The sequence below is a fragment of the Eptatretus burgeri genome, chromosome 3 (genome assembly GCF_056783735.1).
Source record: "Eptatretus burgeri isolate ZD-2024b chromosome 3, Ebu_testis_v1, whole genome shotgun sequence".
Taxonomy (NCBI): domain Eukaryota; kingdom Metazoa; phylum Chordata; class Myxini; order Myxiniformes; family Myxinidae; genus Eptatretus; species Eptatretus burgeri.
The window spans coordinates 71,015,237-71,034,119 of record NC_140963.1 but is presented as its reverse complement, the minus strand read 5'-3'; the positions used below and the strand labels follow the sequence as shown (position 1 = coordinate 71,034,119).

The window sequence follows — 18,883 nt, the reverse complement described above, 5'->3', positions numbered from 1 at the left end:
CGTCATATTATATGTTTGTGTGTTTGTTTGTGTGTGTTTGTTTGTTTGTAGGCACGATAACTCGAGAACGGAAGAAGCAACCAATGTCAAATTACACCACGTGATTCAGGAGGGTGATGGCTCGTGCTGATTAGATTTTGGTCAAAATCGGTCAAAGGTCAAGGTCACAGTGAGGTCAAACATTCGATTTTTGATGGTTTGGTACAGAATCATTGTAGAAACTTCTGGTTTGCGTCGCAACCTTCTCCAGAGACAGCTTTTATGAGACAAGGTCAGAGGTCAAGTTGACGATTTCGTAAGTACCAGTCTATGACTGCTTGTTACTTAAGAAATCTAAAGATTGCTTAAGTACATTGATGACTTCCGTCTTCTGTTTGTGTGTTTGTTACTTACGAAATCTAAAGATTTCGTAAGTATATTGATGCCTTCCGTTTCTGTTTGTTTGTTTGTTTGTTTGTAGGCACAATAACTCGAGAACGGAAGAAGCTACCAATGTCAAATTACACCACGTGATTCAGGAGGGTGATGACTCGTGCTGATTAGATTTTGGTCAAAATCGGTCAAAGGTCAAGGTCACAGTGAGGTCAAATATTCGATTTTTGATGGTTTGGTACAGATAACTCGAGAACGGAAGAAGCTACCAATGTCAAATTACACCACGTGATTCAGGAGGGTGATGGCTAGTGCTGATTAGATTTTGGTCAAAATCGGTCAACGGTCAAGGTCACAGTGAGGTCAAACATTCGATTTTTGATGGTTTGGAACAGAATCATCGTAGAAACTTCTGGTTTGCTTCACTACCTTCTCTAGAGACAGCTTTTATGAGACAAGGTCAGAGGTCAAGTTGACGATTTCGTAAGTACCAGTCTATGACTGCTTGTTTGTTTGTTTGTAGGCACGATAACTCGAGAATGGAAGAAGCTACCAATGTCAAATTACACTACGTGATTCAGGAGGGTGATGGCTAGTGCTGATTAGATTTTGGTCAAAATCGGTCAAAGGTCAAGGTCACAGTGAGGTCAAACATAATTCCGTAAATTCATGTGGAGAAATGGAGTATTTTTGCTTCGCTCGACGTTACGAGTTCGTTTTAACTTCGATTTTAATTTTGTCTTTGGTTTTTGCGATCGCCGAGGACGCTTAAAACTCGGTTGTCGAAATTCTGGAACAGCGATGAATAACTGATATATCTAATAAATAATAAGTCTTTTATCAGATTCTTCTGAAAAGTAATACACCTATTATCTGGCATATCCTGCTGGTACTGAATCACTTTTTTTAAAAATAAAAACAAAAAAATGGAATTTTTATAAGAAATCTAGTTTTTGTCTGAGACTCATTATCTGCAAACCACAGTGTAAAATCGTAGACCACAATGAATTCAGAATTCAAGCTCCCCTTGGGCTTCTGACTGATTCATGCTTTTATTAGACAAGGTCAGAGGTCAAGTTGACGATTTCGTAAGTACCAGTCTATGACTGCTTGTTTGTTTGTTTGTTTGTTTGTGTGTATGTGTGTTTGTGCATTTGTGTGTTGGCACGATAACTCGAGAACGGAAGAAGCTACCAATGTCAAATTACACCACGTGATTCAGGAGGGTGATGGCAAGCGCTGATTAGATTTTGGTCAAAATCGGTCAAAGGTCAAGGTCACAGTGAGGTCAAACATAATTCTGCAAATTCATGTGGAGAAGTGGAGTATTTTTGCTTCGGTCGTTACGAGTTCGTTTTAACTTCGATTTTAATTTTGTCTTCGGTTTTTGCGATCGCTTAGGACACTTAAAACTCGGTTGTCGAAATTCTGGTAAAAATCGGATGTTTTGGAGACATTTTAAGATTGTATAAAAAATATTTCACTCGCCAAGTCACAGCTCATCACCTGGTGCAGCGCGCTCGAGCAGAGGCGTCGTTGAGTCACATCAAGGTTTTGCCTGTGCGTGCTGATGGTGTTTTCAATAAAGATGGTGCTTCAGTCATTTTTATCCCAATAAAGGTTATCGTCGCATGCCTGACTCGCTAAGCCGTCAGATTATGCAAAAATTGTTGGTGGATGGCCGAATATTACGGTTTTGTGACTTTAATAAAATATTATTAAATAATTGCGTGGAGAAATGGAGATTTTTGCTTCGGTCGACGTTACGATTTTTGATGGTTTGGTACAGAATCATCGTAGAAACTTCTGGTTTGCGTCACTACCTTCTCCAGAGACAGCTTTTATGAGACAAGGTCAGAGGTCAAGTTGACGATTTCGTAAGTACCAGTCTCTGACTGCTTGTTACTTACGAAATCTAAAGATTTCGTAAGTATATTGATGACTTCCGTCCTCTGTTTGTTTGTTAACCTCGCCATCGAAGATCGGAGGTTACTGTTTTCACCCCTTTCTGTTTGTTTGTTTGTTTGTTTGTTACGAGTATATTGATAACTTCCATTTCTGTTTGTTACTTTAGAAATCTAAGGATTTCTTAAGTATATTGATGACTTCTGTTTGTTTGTTATCTTGACAAAACGAAGTTTTTGCAAGATATGTTAGTCAGCTTGTATGTTTTTTTTTGTTTTGTTTGTTTGTTTGTTTGTCTGTTTGTTTGTTTGTCTGTAATCACGTATAAAAAATTCTGCAGAGCACAGTTATCATTGGAAATTTTTGTAACTTCGCATATCAGAGGCTTATAGAGGTCCCTTTCAGTGCACAAAATTTTGAAGGTCAAGGTCAAAGGTCAAGGTCACTTTGTCGCAAATCAGGGGAGTCAACAAAACCCTTATTTTTTGAGAAATTTTGATCGGATCGTCTTCAAACTTCATGTGAATATAGTTCATGGTCTGGCGCTCAGCTGATTAATTTTTGGTGGCGATTGGCCTTGACCTTCATGGTTAGCGCCTGAGGTCAAACATATTTGACCCCAAGGTCAAATTTTCAAGTTTTAGGAACCATATCGTGTAGTACCTCAAATTGAACACCTCGATGAGTGCTTTCTAGATATATCAAGCTTGAGACATTATGACGTCATTTGGTGACGTTATGAGGCAAACGCATATTTTTCATGGTTACTCTGTAGAACGATTCTCATCGGAATCTCTAGTAAGCAGATATTCCTCAAGGAGTTGCTCCTGGTGGATAGCAGCTCTGTTCACCTCAGTGTGACCTTAAAGAAGTCACACGTGGTCACCTTTTGGCAAGATACGGGTCACCCTGCGGGTGACATTGGTTTATTTGTTACTTACGAAATCTAAAGATTTCGTAAATATATTGATGCCTTCCGTTTCTGTTTATTACTTACGAAATCTAAAGATTTCGTAAGTATATTGATGACTTCCGTTTCTGTTTGTTTGTTTGTTTGTTTGTAGGCACGATAACTCGAGAACGGAAGAAGCTACCAATGTCAAATTTCACCAGGTGATTCAGGAGGGTGATGGCTAGTGCTGATTAGATTTTGGTCAAAATCGGTCAAAGGTAAAGGTCACAGTGAGGTCAAATGTTCGATTTTTGATGGTTTGGTACAAATAACTCGAGAACGGAAGAAGCAACCAATGTCAAATTACACCACGTGATTCAGGAGGGTGATGGCTTGTGCTGATTATATTTTGGTCAAAATCGGTCAAAGGTCAAGGTCACAGTGAGGTCAAACATCCAAAAAATGATAACTCGAGAACGGAAGAAGCTACCAATGTCAAATGACACCACGTGATTCAGGAGGGTGGTGGCTCGCGCTGATTAGATTTTGGTCAAAATCGGCCAAAGGTCATGGTCACAGTGAGGTCAAACATCCAAAACATTCGAATTTTGATGATTTGGTACAGAATCATCATAGAAACTTCTGGTTTGCATCGCAACCTTCTCAAGAGACAGCTTTTATTAGACAAGGTCAGAGGTCAAGTTGACGATTTCGTAAGTACCAGTCTATGACTGCTTGTTTGTTTGTTTGTTTGTTTGTTTGTTTGTTTGTTTGTAGGCACGATAACTCGAGAACGGAAGAAGCTACCAATGTCAAATTACACCACGTGATTCAGGAGTGTGATGGCTCGTGCTGATTAGATTTTGGTCAAAATCGGTCAAAAGTCAAGGTCACAGTGAGGTCAAACATAATTCCGTAAATTCATATCACGTGGAGAAATGGAGTATTTTTGCTTCGCTCGACGTTACGAGTTCATTTTAATTTTGTCTTCAGTTTTTGCGATGGTTTAGGACGCTTAAAACTCGGTTGTACAAATTCTGGTAAAAAATCGGATGTTTTGGAGACGTTTTAAGATTGTATAAAAAATATTTCACTCGACGCATCACGGGTCGTCCCATGATGCAGTGCGCTCGAGCAGACGCGTCATTGAGTTACGTTAAGGTATAATTGCGTGGAGAAATGGAGATTTTTGCTTTGGTCGACGTTACGATTTTTGATGGTTTGATGCAGAATCATCGTAGAAACTTCTGGTTTGCGTCGCTACCTTCTCGAGAGACAACTTTTATTAGACAAGGTCAGAGGTCAAGTTGACGATTTCGTAAGTACCAGTCTATGACTGCTTGTTTGTTTGTTTGTAGGCACGATAACTCGAGAACGGAAAAGCTACCAATGTCAAATTACACCACGTGATTCAGGAGGGTGATGGCTGGTGCTGATTAGATTTTGGTCAAAATCGGTCAAAGGTCAAGGTCACAGTGAGGTCAAACATCCAAAAAATGATAACTCGAGAACGGAAGAAGCTACCAATGTCAAATTACACCACGTAATTCAGGAGGGTGGTAGCTCGCGCTGATTAGATTTTAGTCAAAATCGGTTCAAGGTCAAGGTCACAGTGAGGTCAAACATCCAAAACATTCGATTTTTGATGGTTTGGTACAGAATCATCGTAGAAACTTCTGGTTTGCGTCGCGACCTTCTCCAGAGACAGCTTTTATTAGACAAGGTCAGAGGTCAAGTTGACGATTTCGTAAGTACCAGTCTATGACTGCTTATTTGTGTGTGTGTGTGTGTGTGTGTGTGTGTGTGTGTGTGTGTGTGTGTGTGTGTGTGTGTGTGTGTGTGTGTGTGTGTGTGTGTGTGTGTGTGTGTGTGTGTGTGTGTGTGTTTGTAGGCACGATAACTCGAGAACGGAAGAACCCACCAATGTCAAATTACACCACGTGATTCAGGATGGTGATGGCTTGCGCTGATTAGATTTTGGTCAAAATCGGTCAAAGGTCAAGATCACAGTGAGGTCAAACATCCAAAAAAAAGTTATAACTCGAGAACGGAAGGAGCTACCAATGTCAAATTACACCACGTGATTCAGGATGGTGATGCTTAGCGCTGATTAGATTTTGGTCAAATTCGGTCAAAGGTCAAGGTGACAGTGAGGTCAAACATTCAATTTTTGATGGTTTGGTGCAGAATCGTCGTAGAAACTTCTGGTTTGCGTCGCTACCTTCTCCAGAGACAGCTTTTATTAGACAAAGTCAGAGGTCAAGTTAACGATTTTGTGAGTACCAGTCTATGACTGCTTGTTTGTTTGTTTGTTTGTTTGTGAACAGTATTACGGAAAAACTCCTTGACGGATTTTGACGAAACTTGGTGGGGGGGGTTAGGTATGGTCCAAGGATCATGCCATTAAATTTTGGACTTGCCCCCCCCCCAAAAAAAAATTGTTAGAGAAAAAATTTTTTTTTTTTTGCATTTCTACATGTTTTAAGTGATTTACAACCCCCCCCCCCAAAAAAAAAATTTAGAGAAAATTTTTTTTTTGCATCTCTCCATGTTTTAAGTGATTTCCAACCCCCCCCAAAAAAAAATTGTTAGAGAAAATTTTTTTTTTTTTTTGCATTTCTACATGTTTTAAGTGATTTCCAACCCCCCCTCCCCCCCCCGCTCCCTCCCCCCCAAAAAAATGTTGGAGAAAAGAAATATAACTGTCAGCACTGTTGACATCATATTTAATGAATAAGATATAAGGTTCACTTGAGTGACCCAGCAGTATTGGCGGCGGATGTTTTGCACTCTCCAGAGTGCTCTCCCTCAAGTTTGTGTGTGTGTTTGTGTGTTTGTGTGTTTGTTTGTAGGCACGATAACTCGAGAACGGCAGAAGCTACCAATGTCAAATTACACCACGTGATTCAGGAGGGTGATGGCAAGCGCTGATTAGATTTTGGTCAAAATCGGTCAAAGGTCAAGGTCACAGTGAGGTCAAACATAATTCTGCAAATTCATGTGGAGAAATGGAGTATTTTTGCTTCGGTCGTTACGAGTTCGTTTTAACTTTGATTTTAATTTTATCTTTGGTTTTTGCGATCGCCGAGGACGCTTAAAACTCGGTTGTCGAAATTCTGGTAAAAATTGGATGTTTTGGAAACGTTTTAAGATTGCATAAAAATATTTCACTCGCAGTGTCACAGCTCGTCACATGGTGCAGCGCGCTCGAGCAGAGGCATCATTGATCACGTAAAGGTTTTCCGTGTGCGCGCTGACCGTGTTTTCGATAAAGATGGTGTTTAAAAGTCATTTTTTATCCAAATAAATGTTATCGTTGCATGCCTGACTCGCTAAGCTGTTGGATTATGTAAAGATTGTTGGTGGATGGCCGAATATTACAGTTTTGTGACTTTGATAAAATAATATTAAATAATTGCATGGAGAAATGGAGATTTTTGCTTCGGTCAATGTTACGATTTTTGATGGTTTGGTGCAGAATCATTGTAGAAACTTCTGGTTTGCGTCGCTACCTTCTCTAGAGACAGCTTTTATTAAGGCGCTGTCACACCTTGACGATTTAGCCAGCAATGGCAACGTATAAAAATGTATGTAAAACGTTGGCATATGCTGAAATTTTGATGTTTTTTTTTTAAGTTTTGGTTGTATTCATAACGTGTTTGTCGTATGCATAACATATTAGTAACGGGCACAGAACGTTTCGTTGTCTTATAGATAACTTATACCAACGAATGCTTAGCCTGTTGTCGGCGTTCACAACCTATGCCCAACAATAGTTTAACTTGGGCATAGCGCGCTGCACGTATCGCCGACGAACTCGTGGCGTAGCCTGTTAAAAACCTGCCGCACGCCGATTTAAATCATAACCGCCTGAGAATTGGAAGTGTCAACATCGTAGTCACACCTTGACGATTTAGCCAGCGTATGCCGACCTATGAAAAATGTCTAAAACGCTGGCACACGTCGAATCCGGTGAGTAAGTTGTGTAAACGTTAAGAGCACGCTGAAAAACGATGAAGTACGCTGTCATATTTCGTGGTACGTTTAGTACGTCGTGAAATTTCAAGCACGCTGAAAATTTTACGACGTACTCGACGTATGGCACACACATTCTGCTACGCTGGGAATAAGTTGTATGCACGATATGCGATTGTTGACACACGTCGACACAAGTTCCTTGTAAGTTACTCATAAGTCGAAACACGTCGAGGTAATGCTTAGCATACCCAAAACTTATTTTCTCCGTCAAGGCACATTTTCTTTTTTTCTCCTTGGCTCCGTGAAGGCACGTGACGAAATATCTGAAGTTGTTGTTGCTGTTTTTTTTTATTATTATTTCTTTTTTAGTCTATCATGAATTTTAAAATATATTCGGACATTTGCTTTTAAGTTTCGACGTCGACATGACAATATCCTCAAACAGAAAATATTCACAGAGGAACTAAGAATAAGACATGAGCAAACTGAAGAGGCAATCGGACGTGACGCAACGACACGTGACGAAATATCGGAAGTTATTGTTTTTGTTTTTTTAAACGCTGCCAATACGCCATCGCAACTGTAAATCCTAACCTTTAACTAACCCTAACCCTAACTGTAAATTAGAAACATGTTCGGTTAGTTCTGTGGTCATCCGGAAAACGTCAATCAAATATGTCTACATACGTCAATATGCGTTGGTGGGACGTTACACATAGGTTCAAAGCACGTTACTCATAGGTTAGAAATAGGTTTTGGGTACGCTAAACATTACCTCGACGTGTTTCGACTTATGAGTAACTTACAAGTAACGTGCCTCGACGTGTGTCAACGATCGCATAACGTGCCTCGACGTGTGTGCAACAATTGTGTAACATGCCTACAACACGTTACTCATAGGTTATAAATAAGTTTCGGGTACGCTAATCATTACCTCGACGTGTTTTGACTTATGAGTAATTTACAAGTAACGTGTGTCGACGATCGCATAATGTGCCTACAACTTATGGCCAGCGTAGCAGAACATGTGAGTCATATGCTGGCATACGTCATGAAATTTCAAGCATGCTAAAATTTGAGGACAACCACAAAGTACAATGATGAAAGTCAGCGTACTACGACGTATGGCTGTGTTTTTCAGCGTGCTCTTAACGTATTCGACGTGTGCCGGCGTTTTAGCCCAATTTTGCATACGTCAGGCATACGTTGGCTAAATAGTCAAGGTGTGACAGGGCCTTTAGACAAGGTCAGAGGTCAAGTTGACGATTTCGTAAGTACCAGTCTTTGACTGCTTGTTTGTTTCTTTGTCTGCTGGATATCTCAAAAAGTTGTGGAGAGATTTTGATGAAATTTGGTGAGCAAGTTGTGTGTGTGACATGGACAAACTGATCAGATTTTGGTGAAGATCCAGGTCCAGATATGGTGACAAAAATTTATGCGATTCTTCATCATTGAGGGAAAGGGCTCAAAAATGATATATAGCATGATATTTCAAAAATGTATTGAGCCCGATATGTTCTCGTGGATCAGGCATTGCATGGCGGAGGTATGTGCTCCACCGAGTGCCTTTCTAATTTCATTATGTTGTTACCAAGTGAAAATAATACAGCACATTGTATGTTAAATACCCCTTCAGTCAAGAAATATTGCTCAGACACCAGAAGTATCAGAGAGTTGGAAAACATTGGCAGTCACAATAATCTGCATAAAATGTAGTCATCAAAAAGGCAGCAGCATCAATAATATTTTATTGTTATTTTCAGTTATCCATTCTCTCCAAAACACAAAGGGAACCCCTGTTCAAATGTCAAGATCACGCACTAACAGATTGATAAAATATTCAAAAGCACCGACTCGTCGCTCCTTCCGTGATTTTTAATAAGCTCGTGAAGACCACATACCTACAACACAGGATAATTCCCCCAGAATTGGCATAGTTCAAAATGGCGCGCAATACCTGCAACCCAATGTGAGAGGTGCTATGCCAGATATTTACAGTGGCCTGCAAAAGTATTCACCCCTGCCCAATAATGTCACATTTAAATGAATTACAATGAATGTCCAAATTTATTTTTCCAAATTAACTTTATTTATTCACAACTGAAGAGATCAAACGAAACACTTCTTATTGAAGGAGGTTTCATGTCAGGATTACCTGCAAAAATCATGTACAAATCAAAATTCACTGGTTGTAAAAGTATTCAGCTCCGGAGATCAGTACTTGGTGGAAGCAATGACTGCGATGAGTGTTTTTGAGTCGGTCTATACCAGCTTTGCACAGTGAGATGGTGAAATATTTGCTCGTTCTTCACGTGGAAATTGCTCTAGTTCTGCCAAGTTTGATAGGGATCATCGATTGACTGCAATCTTCAAGTCTCACCATCAATGTTAAATTGGGTTCAAGTGAGGAATTTGAATGGGCCACTCAAGAGAATTAATTTTCTTCCTATTCAGCCACTCCAGTGTGGCTTTAGATCATTGTCCTGCTGAAATGTGAATCTCCTTCCTATAGTGCATCAGCTAGGGGGGGGTCCTCGTGTGCAAAAAAATGTACCCTAAGTTACCCACTGGAATTTTGAAGTTGACCACTTCCCTTAACAGAAAAACTTGGTTACCATTTCCATAACCCGGCAATAAGAGTGAAAATGGTGCCTCTTTTGGGGATTCCGACGGAAATTGTCGGGCCAAGTATATGGGGTAGTGGAAATGAAAACGACTGTTACTTTTCAGTCTTACACCCGAGAAACACAAACTACCCCTCAAAATGTCGGTCTTGATACCCTCTTTCATATGATATGCAAATTAGGTTCATTGGTTCAAGAATCAGGTCACGAGGTCAAAAGGTCACGAAAATTTGGGTCAAGTGAAAATCTGACCTATCTCTGAAATATGCCCCACAGAACATGCCACATCCATATTTTACCGTCTCTGAGGGTCTCTCCCATCACCATAGGTGCCAAGGAACACAATCATATGAATAAAGTGGAATTTGTGCAATAAAATGAAAACAGCACAGAATGGAAAGCGGTCGACTTTCAATCTGATCACTTTTTGGCCACCGCTTAAACGATTAAACGAAAACGAACAATGGGACGTTTCAAAGCGGTTGGAGCAGACCTTGCATTGGAACAGACTATCAACAGAGCCCAGAAAAGTGCATCAGGAATAATTGGTAGTTCAAGAAAGAAGAAGTTTGTTGCCAAGTGGGAACTGATATATCATGAGATGCTTGCCATCACAAACCTTCACAGAGAACTTGCTGCTATAGGTAGTTCCTCCGATGAGTTAGAAGTCAACAGGTCATTCAGCAAAGCAGCAACCGAGTTTGAGGAGGCCAACATTCAAGCCATATTAAATGTCATAGAGAAGAATGAGAATCCCTTCCTCACTCCCCCAAAAGAGAAAATGCTCCACAATATCTTCACCAAGGAAGTCATGTCAGAAGATATCAAAGAACAGCTGCTGAATGTGGAAAGAATCGGCAACGATACCCCTATGAGAAACTTCGTAGAGAAAGGTACATAGAGAAGACCGTTCGACTGTCAGACACGATTCATCGCACCAACCTTAAAACCTTCGCTGTAATCGGCAAGAATTCATTCCCACACAAACGAAAAGCAAAACTCAACAAGCAAGAAGATGCTCAGATGAAACATACACTAGAGATTGCAAAGATACGAGGATGGACAATGGAGGAACTCCTGGAGTACGATGTGTGTACAACGTCTCCTCTCTTATGATGATGAAGGCCTAATGACCAAGCCAATTAAAAGTGAAATTGTCCATGAACTTGAAGCTCATCTCAGCGACCAGGACCCAAGAACACCGAGACCTGATGACTCAATGGGAACATGCTGTATAGTTGATGTGATGGCAAATATTCGCAAGATCCAAACAAAGAGTTTAAAAAATTTTGGTGACTTCTGTGATGCCTTTCTAGGCTATGTTGCATCTACAGCAAAGAGTGCCTCGAGAATTGATTTTGTGTTCGATTCCTACATGGGAACGTCTTTGAAGGATTCCGAGCGGCAAAGGCGAGAGAAGAAGTCACCCATAGAACTGCATGATGTGTCCAGGGAAACCCCTCTCCCTCGAGAAATGGAGAGGTTTTGGCCATCCAGTGTCAACAAAGCAAAATTTGAATCCTTCAGTGATGCAGAGGCGCTGGTACGGAATTGGAGTGCTCCTACATTGGAGATTATAGTCAGTCATTTCTGTGGACCAGACAGCATCGTCGTTTCGTGTTGGTCCATGACATCGAGACCTGTAGAGGTTCCACAACTCAAGTGTAATGTAGAAGAGGCTGGCATGAGGATTATACCACATGCAATGCATGCTGTTAAACAAGGTAAAAATCGTATCATAGTCCTATCGTCAGACACGGATGTGTTCATTTTGCTGATGTTCTACTGGAGCGACCTGAATGCGAACGGCCTCGAAGAACTCTGGGTGAAGGGGTTGGTGACTCGACAAGATACATTCCGATACATATCCTTTCAAAGAGGATCGGACGAAGTTTGTGTCAGGTTTTGCCCGCTGTCCACACACTAACTGGGTGTGACTACACAAGTAAAGTTGGAACCAAGCATTCTGCTCTAATAGCCAATCCAGAGATGTACTTAAAGGACTTTGTGGTGGCGACAGGCAACCTGGATACAGTAATTGATAAAGCAGAAGCCTATCTGACACAGGTCCTTAAGAAAGGAACAATGATGAAAACCATGAACCAGCTCCGAAGCCACAGGTATCATCATGCCAAGCGGTCATGTTTGGATGACCTGCCACCCACAAGTCATGCCATTCAGTTGCACATTTTGAGAGCCTACTTTGCTACAAAAGAGATGGTGTCCCTCCTCTCATCATGCGAACCCTCTGACCCAAGACAATTTGGTTTCAAATTTATTGATGATCTTCTGGTCCCAAGCAGGGGGAACAATCCAATTCCTGAAGACATTGCAATCCACTGCACATGTCAAAAGTGTGGAACTCGGAGATGTCCTTGCCGTGGTTCTAACAATCCCTGTTGTACATTTTGCACTTGTCAAAGTGACTCGGCAAAGTCAGGATGTCAAAATGTATTTGGTGTCGTCAAAAGTGAGTGACTGACTCATAAGTATATACGCATTTCCAAACCAGAATCACATTCCACCAGTTGGTATGTGTTTACTTACTATGTTGGAGTGGAAGTTTTCGTTTATTGTTTAGGCCCGATGGTGGTCATTAAGTACATTCCATTCATATCGATCCATTCATATCTGGTTTTTTTTGTATCTATTCCAAAAAATTTGACCCCAATAGAGGACAAAAATATGGATCTGGCATGTGCTGTTGGGCATTTTCCACAGAAATTTTCACTTGACCCCAATTTCAGTGACCTTTTGACCTCTAATGCCCTAATTATTGACCCAATCTCCATAAAGGTAATATCATATGGACGGTCATTCTAAGGCAAACCATTTTAAGGGTTAACTTGTCTATCTAGGGTGAACGGGCGTGACATAATAACTATTTAAGTTTCCCAACAGGAAATCGTTTAAGCGGTGGCCAAAAAGTGATCAGATTGAAAGTTGACCACTTTCCATTCTGTGCTATTATCATTTTATTGCAACAAATTCCACTTTATTCATATGATTGTGTTCCTTGGCACCTATGGTGATGGGATAGACCCTCAGAGAGGGTAAAATATGGATGTGGCATGTTCTGTGGGGCATGTTTCAGAGATGGGTCAGATTTTCACTTGACCCAAATTTTTGTGACCTTTTGACCTCTAGTGACCTGATTCTTGAACCAATGAACCTAATTTGCATATCATATGAAAGAGGGTCTCAAGACCGACATTTTGAGGGGTAGTTTGTGTTTCTCCGGTGGAAGACTGCAAAGTAACAGTCGTTTTCATTTCCACTACCACTAATAATTGGCCCGACAATTTCCGTAGGAACCCTCAAAAGAGGCACCATTTTCGCACTTATTGCCGGGTTATGGAAATGGTAACTAAGTCTTTCTGTTGCAAGAAATGATCAACTTCAAAATTCTAGTTGGTAACTTAGGGTACATTTTTTGCACACGAGGACCCCCCCCTAGCTGATGCACTACTAGTTTCAGATTCATGGTTGACTCACAGGTTTTCATCAAGGATTCTCCTGTATTTTACATTGTCCCTTCCAATTCTGACAAGCTTGCCAGTCCCTGCTAATGAAAAGCAGTCCCACAACATGATATTGCCACCCCGGTGCTTGACAGTAGGGATGATGTTAATTGGGTGATGTGCAGTGTTATGCTTGTGCCAGACGTAACGCTTTGAACCAAAAGTTCAATTTTTGTCTCGTCCGACCACAAAAAAATTTTCCCACATGCCTGCAGTTTCATTAAGATGCTTTTTCACAAACTTCATTCGTGCTTTTCGATGCATCTTTTTCAGGAATGGCTTCCTTCTTGTCACCTGTCCATGTAGACCAGCTTTGTGAAAGGAATGGGATATTGTTGATGAACACTGACCCCCACCTCAAATATAAAGCCTTGCAAATCTTTCAAAGTCATTACTGGATTTACAGTGACATCCCAAACCAGTTTCCTGCTTTCCCGGCTGCCGAGTTTGGATGGGCGACCTGATCTGGGTCGAGTCTGGGTGGTATTATATGATAAGTCTTCCACCTTCTTAATGATGGATTTCACTGTACTCAAAGGGATAATGAGTGACTTCGTCAAACTCTCAAAGGCTCATCAGTGAGTGCCGGTGAGTGTTTTCGGCCAAAAATAATTTTGAAAAAAAAAAGTTGGATTTTATTTTTCGTATCACTCTTGTGCTGAAGCCTTTGGAGCTACATGAAAGGTAATATTAAGTGATCCCCACCCCATTTCTTTGTGAGTGTAGGGAAGTATTTCAGGCCACCACAAAAATAATAATAATAATAAGAAGAAGAAGAATAATAATAATAATAATTTGATTTCTTCAAAATGCCAACAGGATTAGAACGGCACCGGGCACCACTGGGTACATACCCCTGATTGTCTCCTGGATGGCACACAGGTACAGTTGTAAAGAATGGTTTACAAATATGGTATCACTAAAGAATAATAATAATAATAATAATAATAATAATAATAATAAGTATACAGCCAATTTTGAGACCATCAAACCTTTTACTTTAAAAGTTACAATCAGGTCAGCATAAGTAATTTAAATGACCTTCATACTTTGTGTTCAATCCTATGACAATGCCATAGGCATTAAAAGTACATGGCCTTACTGGTGGAACTCCTTCTGTAACCTCACAGCAGAATGCACTGCAAAAGCTTTCGGGTTCCGACGAATGGGACAGGCAGTTCCTGCTTCCTTTCCATCTGACTTGTTACCAGCCGCAGAACCGTCACGTTTCCGCCGCTTCTTTTCGGCCTTGGGCCCACTCAACCTCTTGCGATGTGCTTTCTTTGCATCAGTCTCCTAAAAAGCAGAAGTTGAAAATAGAAATAAATTAAAAAAGCAAACAAAACTTCGTAAGTTTTAGTCAGTTTGCAACAGCTTTCACCTTCCATTTTAGCTCCAATCACCTTCACTACCCCGGGTATGCGAAGTGAAAAGCGGAGTTAAGCAATTGGTTCATGTCTGCCCACCCCTCTGTATGTTTTATGAGTTTACCATCGAGGAACAGCTTATTTAAACTGAATGTTCTATATCGAACATGAATATAAAGATAAATTTGCCGTTTAATGGTACTTTGGCTCTGGATTCCTCCCGATCGCACATGCGCAAAGACGAGCGAGAAAATATTTCTTACTGTCTGCCTATCTGGCAGTCAAACAAAATTGAAAATCAATCCATAAAAAAAAAATCCAAATCCATTGGGATCATATTCTATGCAGAGAATTAGTGCTGCTTTTGTAGTCTCCTGGGCTGTTGGGCACAATCCTGGACGGGTCGCCGCTCTGACACAGAATACTCGAATGGCTCGATCATCCCAGCAAGCTGGTACTTATTTTGCCAACCTCAGAAGCATGACAGGCTGTGTCAACCCCACCTGGTATTAATTCAATAGACAAGCAGGATTTGAACTGAGGACCCTCTAATCCCAAGCCCATCACCCTCACCATTAAGCAAACACCAGCCATACTGTTTTTATGAACATCATAAAGGATACAAACAACAGGCACGAAAAACTAATACGTGTTCGGGGTGGTGGAAGAGACACTTTGTCAGTGGTGATAAATTCCAGAATTAATTTTTTATACGACTTTTACATTCTTTTTTTATTATATTAAAATCTAATTATATACTTTAACACGAGAACGCAAATTAAAATCTAATTTAACTTGAACATGTTAAATAAGAGTGGGGTATAAGTCTGCTTCATTCGTGCTAAATTTCCGGAATTTTTTAAACAATCTTTCAAATCATTATTTTATTTGAATTGAAGTACAACGTATACACCTGAACACTGCGTGGGGCAACGTATTCCCTGACCTCTCCAGTTTTGCTACGTTCCATAAATTTTTCTTCCGATCACATTCGGACGTGGAATGCTCGAAGAACCGCTAACGTAACTTCAATGTGATCAACAGCGAATAAAATGACTGAGAAGAAGAAAGAAAAAACCCAGGTAGAAGGAGAGCACAAAAAAGGCGATTGGTGTACATCCTGAAGGCAAATGAGTTGATCTCGATGATTGTGTAAATTTAAAATATTAACTTTCTTTATCGATGCATTTGTCTTTGGCTAATCGACGAAACTCGTTCTGCTCACTCAGCCCTTCGAGTTGAGGAACAACTAAATACCATCGAATAACAAGAGCGAAGTCGACGGCGGTGTCATCGCAAATCTCCACGCTCATCACCTGAAAGGAAACTTGATAGATGGCAAAAAAAGAGTTACAACAGGAATGACCCAACATTGAATTTTGGACATGGACCCAACCCATGGGGGATGAACCAATCAATGGGACGTTGACATATTTCACGTGTCACAGGGCCAAAATGGGACTGCTCTCGAACCTCCTTCCCAGGTGGTGGTGTCACAGGGGACGGGGCCAAAATGGGACTGCTCTCGAACCTCCTTCCCAGGTGGTGGTGTCACAGGGGACGGGGCCAAAATGGGACTGCTCTCAAACCTCCTTCCCAGGTGGTGGTGTCACAGGGGCGGGGCCAAAATGGGACTGCTCTCGAACCTCCTTCCCAGGTGGTGGTGTCACAGGGGACGGGGCCAAAATGGGACTGTTCTCGAACCTCCTTCCCAGGTGGTGGTGTCACAGGGGGCGGGGCCAAAATGGGACTGCTCTCGAACCTCCTTCCCAGGTGGTGGTGTCACAGGGGACGGGGCCAAAATGGGACTGCTCTCAAACCTCCTTCCCAGGTGGTGGTGTCACAGGGGACGGGGCCAAAATGGGACTGCTCTCGAACCTCCTTCCCAGGTGGTGGTGTCACAGGGGACGGGGCCAAAATGGGACTGTTCTCGAACCTCCTTCCCAGGTGGTGGTGTCACAGGGGGCGGGGCCAAAAGCGGTTCGGGTGGATGGCTTGCGATCCTAGGGTCCTGAGTTCAATCCCCGTTGGCTGCTGAATTAACACCAGATGGGGTTGACTCAGCTTGTCCTTCTGAGGTCGGCGAAATGAGTACCGGTGTAGCGGCCAAAAGGCTGCACAGGAAGGGGAGGGGGTATTGATGGGTTTATTAAATCTGGTATTGGTGTGGTGCAGGCATGATGGGCCGAACGGCCTCCTCGTGTGTGCCGTAAATCTTTGTAAATGATGAACCAAATTGCTTGTGGAACAAATATTAACGGCAAAAAACTTTAAAGGGCAAGGATAACACTTAGCTGCCGATTAAGAAACTGGTAGTTTTATTATACGGGACTATTCTTACCATGATTGAAGGTACAGTAATGTCGTTTGTTCGTCCTGAAAATAAGCATCAACACGTGAACCACGAAAAGCCGACCGCCATGATGCAGCGCACTGCATGCTGGGATTTTTACACCTCCTCTTCTTCTTTCATTGACACAATAATAACATTTTACATCGCACAGGACCGATATAAGTTAATATAAAGCAAAAACATAGGATATTGCAGATTCCTGCAGCGGACAACCGAATATTATAAGAATCTGCGTGTACGCGTCGTCAAAGGCTCAGCAGCGAACGAATGCACCATGGCCGACATAAACTGTACTAAAATGTTTCATGACGCCCACCCTGTGGTATCCATGGCAATTGACCCGGATTTCACACGTTTGACCCGCTTTGTTTCTGAAAACCCGCAGACCCATTTTATTGTGGATAAAACCCGTATTTCATGGAAAGTATGATCAATTTTAAAAACGAAATGTTTCACTTCCACTCACAAGGATTGACACACATGTCTTAATGTAAAGTATCACTCAAGTGTCTTCGGCTCAGCTTACGGTTGTGTGACGTCATGAGCTTTCTCTCACTGAAGGCCACGACGACGTCCTCCAGGATTCTGCACCCAGTATGACGTCACTTCCGATCATGTGAACCATATTGCTGTCACCACGAATCAATCGATGTTTTGTGATTTTTCAATTCGCTCTTCCACTTCTTGGTGATATTTATCAGTACTGTACCTTCGAGTATTTCGAATGGCAGGATTTGATTCGGATTGTTATCAATCATACAAGGAGTCCACAAATTATCAAATTCGAACTGTAAAAAAACAAGCTCAAATGAGCAAAGATCCTCGTCCTCTTAATGATGACGTCATAAAACGAATATGACGTCATTGTGATGTATCAGGTTTGCGATAAATAATTATCTGTGCTAATGCCCGGCTTGATTCCCGCAAACAAAATTCAAACAGCTTGCCTAGTTTCGGAGATAATGATATAAGCGATTTCCATTAGCGGCGATATTATGACGTCAACTTTTTTTCTGGGAAGAATTTCCAAAATCGGAGATGGTTACTGCCTGCACGTGGGCTTTCTGCATATACATGGCAAGTTTCACGATGATCCGATGAAAACTCTGGGTTGTGAAACAAAAAATGGCAAAAAATAGGAATGACGTCATAAAAATTGATATGACGTCATAGTGATGTATCATATGTGCGGCAATTCATCTCCGCTAATGCCCTGTTCGATTCCCGCAAACAGAATTCAAAAAGCTTGCCTAGTTTTCAGAGATATTTTGACGTCATAACTTTTTTTCTCGGAGGAATTTTCAAAATCGGAGATCGTCACTGTCTGCGCAGGGTATTTTTACATGTATATGCCAAGTTTCAGGAAGTTTCGATGAAAACTGTAGGCTGTGAAACAAAAAAGTCCATAAGAACAACAATGCCAGTATGACAGAGATCCTCCACGAGGATCTAAAAATAATTAAATAGGATACATGATACCATGTAATAACAACGACTGATAGAGTTACAGGTTTGAGTACAGTGCAGGATCCCATCCTATTCCATTGGCTGGAGGGCATTGTCCCATTTCATTCATGTTTGTTTCCGTTTGAATTCGGAATGGTGACTTGTGGCATGAGATATCATTTATGTTGTTGTTTCGTATGCAGCCTGTGCCTGCTGGTTGCATCGTTTTTTTTCTGGAAGCACTGTTGTGCCGCTGATGCAGTGCCCCTGTTACCAGTAAGCTTGTACTCATTTTGCCGACCTCGAATAGATGACAGGATGAGTCAACCCATCTGATATTATTTCAACAGCACGACAGGAGTTCAAACTCAAGACCCTAGGATCTTAAGCCAGCCACATCAGCCGTTAAGCCAACACCAGGCACG

The 18,883-nt window shown here is 41.4% G+C and overlaps 1 protein-coding gene across 1 annotated transcript in view; it reads right to left on the bottom strand.

The window, feature by feature from the left end:
- The window catches only part of BMS1 (BMS1 ribosome biogenesis factor), an 81,042-nt gene extending 63,908 nt beyond the window's left edge, over nt 1–17,134 (bottom strand). The window contains exons 1-2 of the mRNA XM_085873914.1: nt 17,001–17,134; nt 14,395–14,588 (exon numbers count right to left, since the gene is read on the bottom strand). Of these exons, the coding sequence (XP_085730040.1) occupies nt 14,395–14,588; nt 17,001–17,003 (197 nt within the window). The 5' untranslated portion in view covers nt 17,004–17,134. The remainder of the gene's footprint in view (nt 1–14,394; nt 14,589–17,000) is intronic.
- Nucleotides 17,135–18,883: the final 1,749 nt, after the last annotated feature.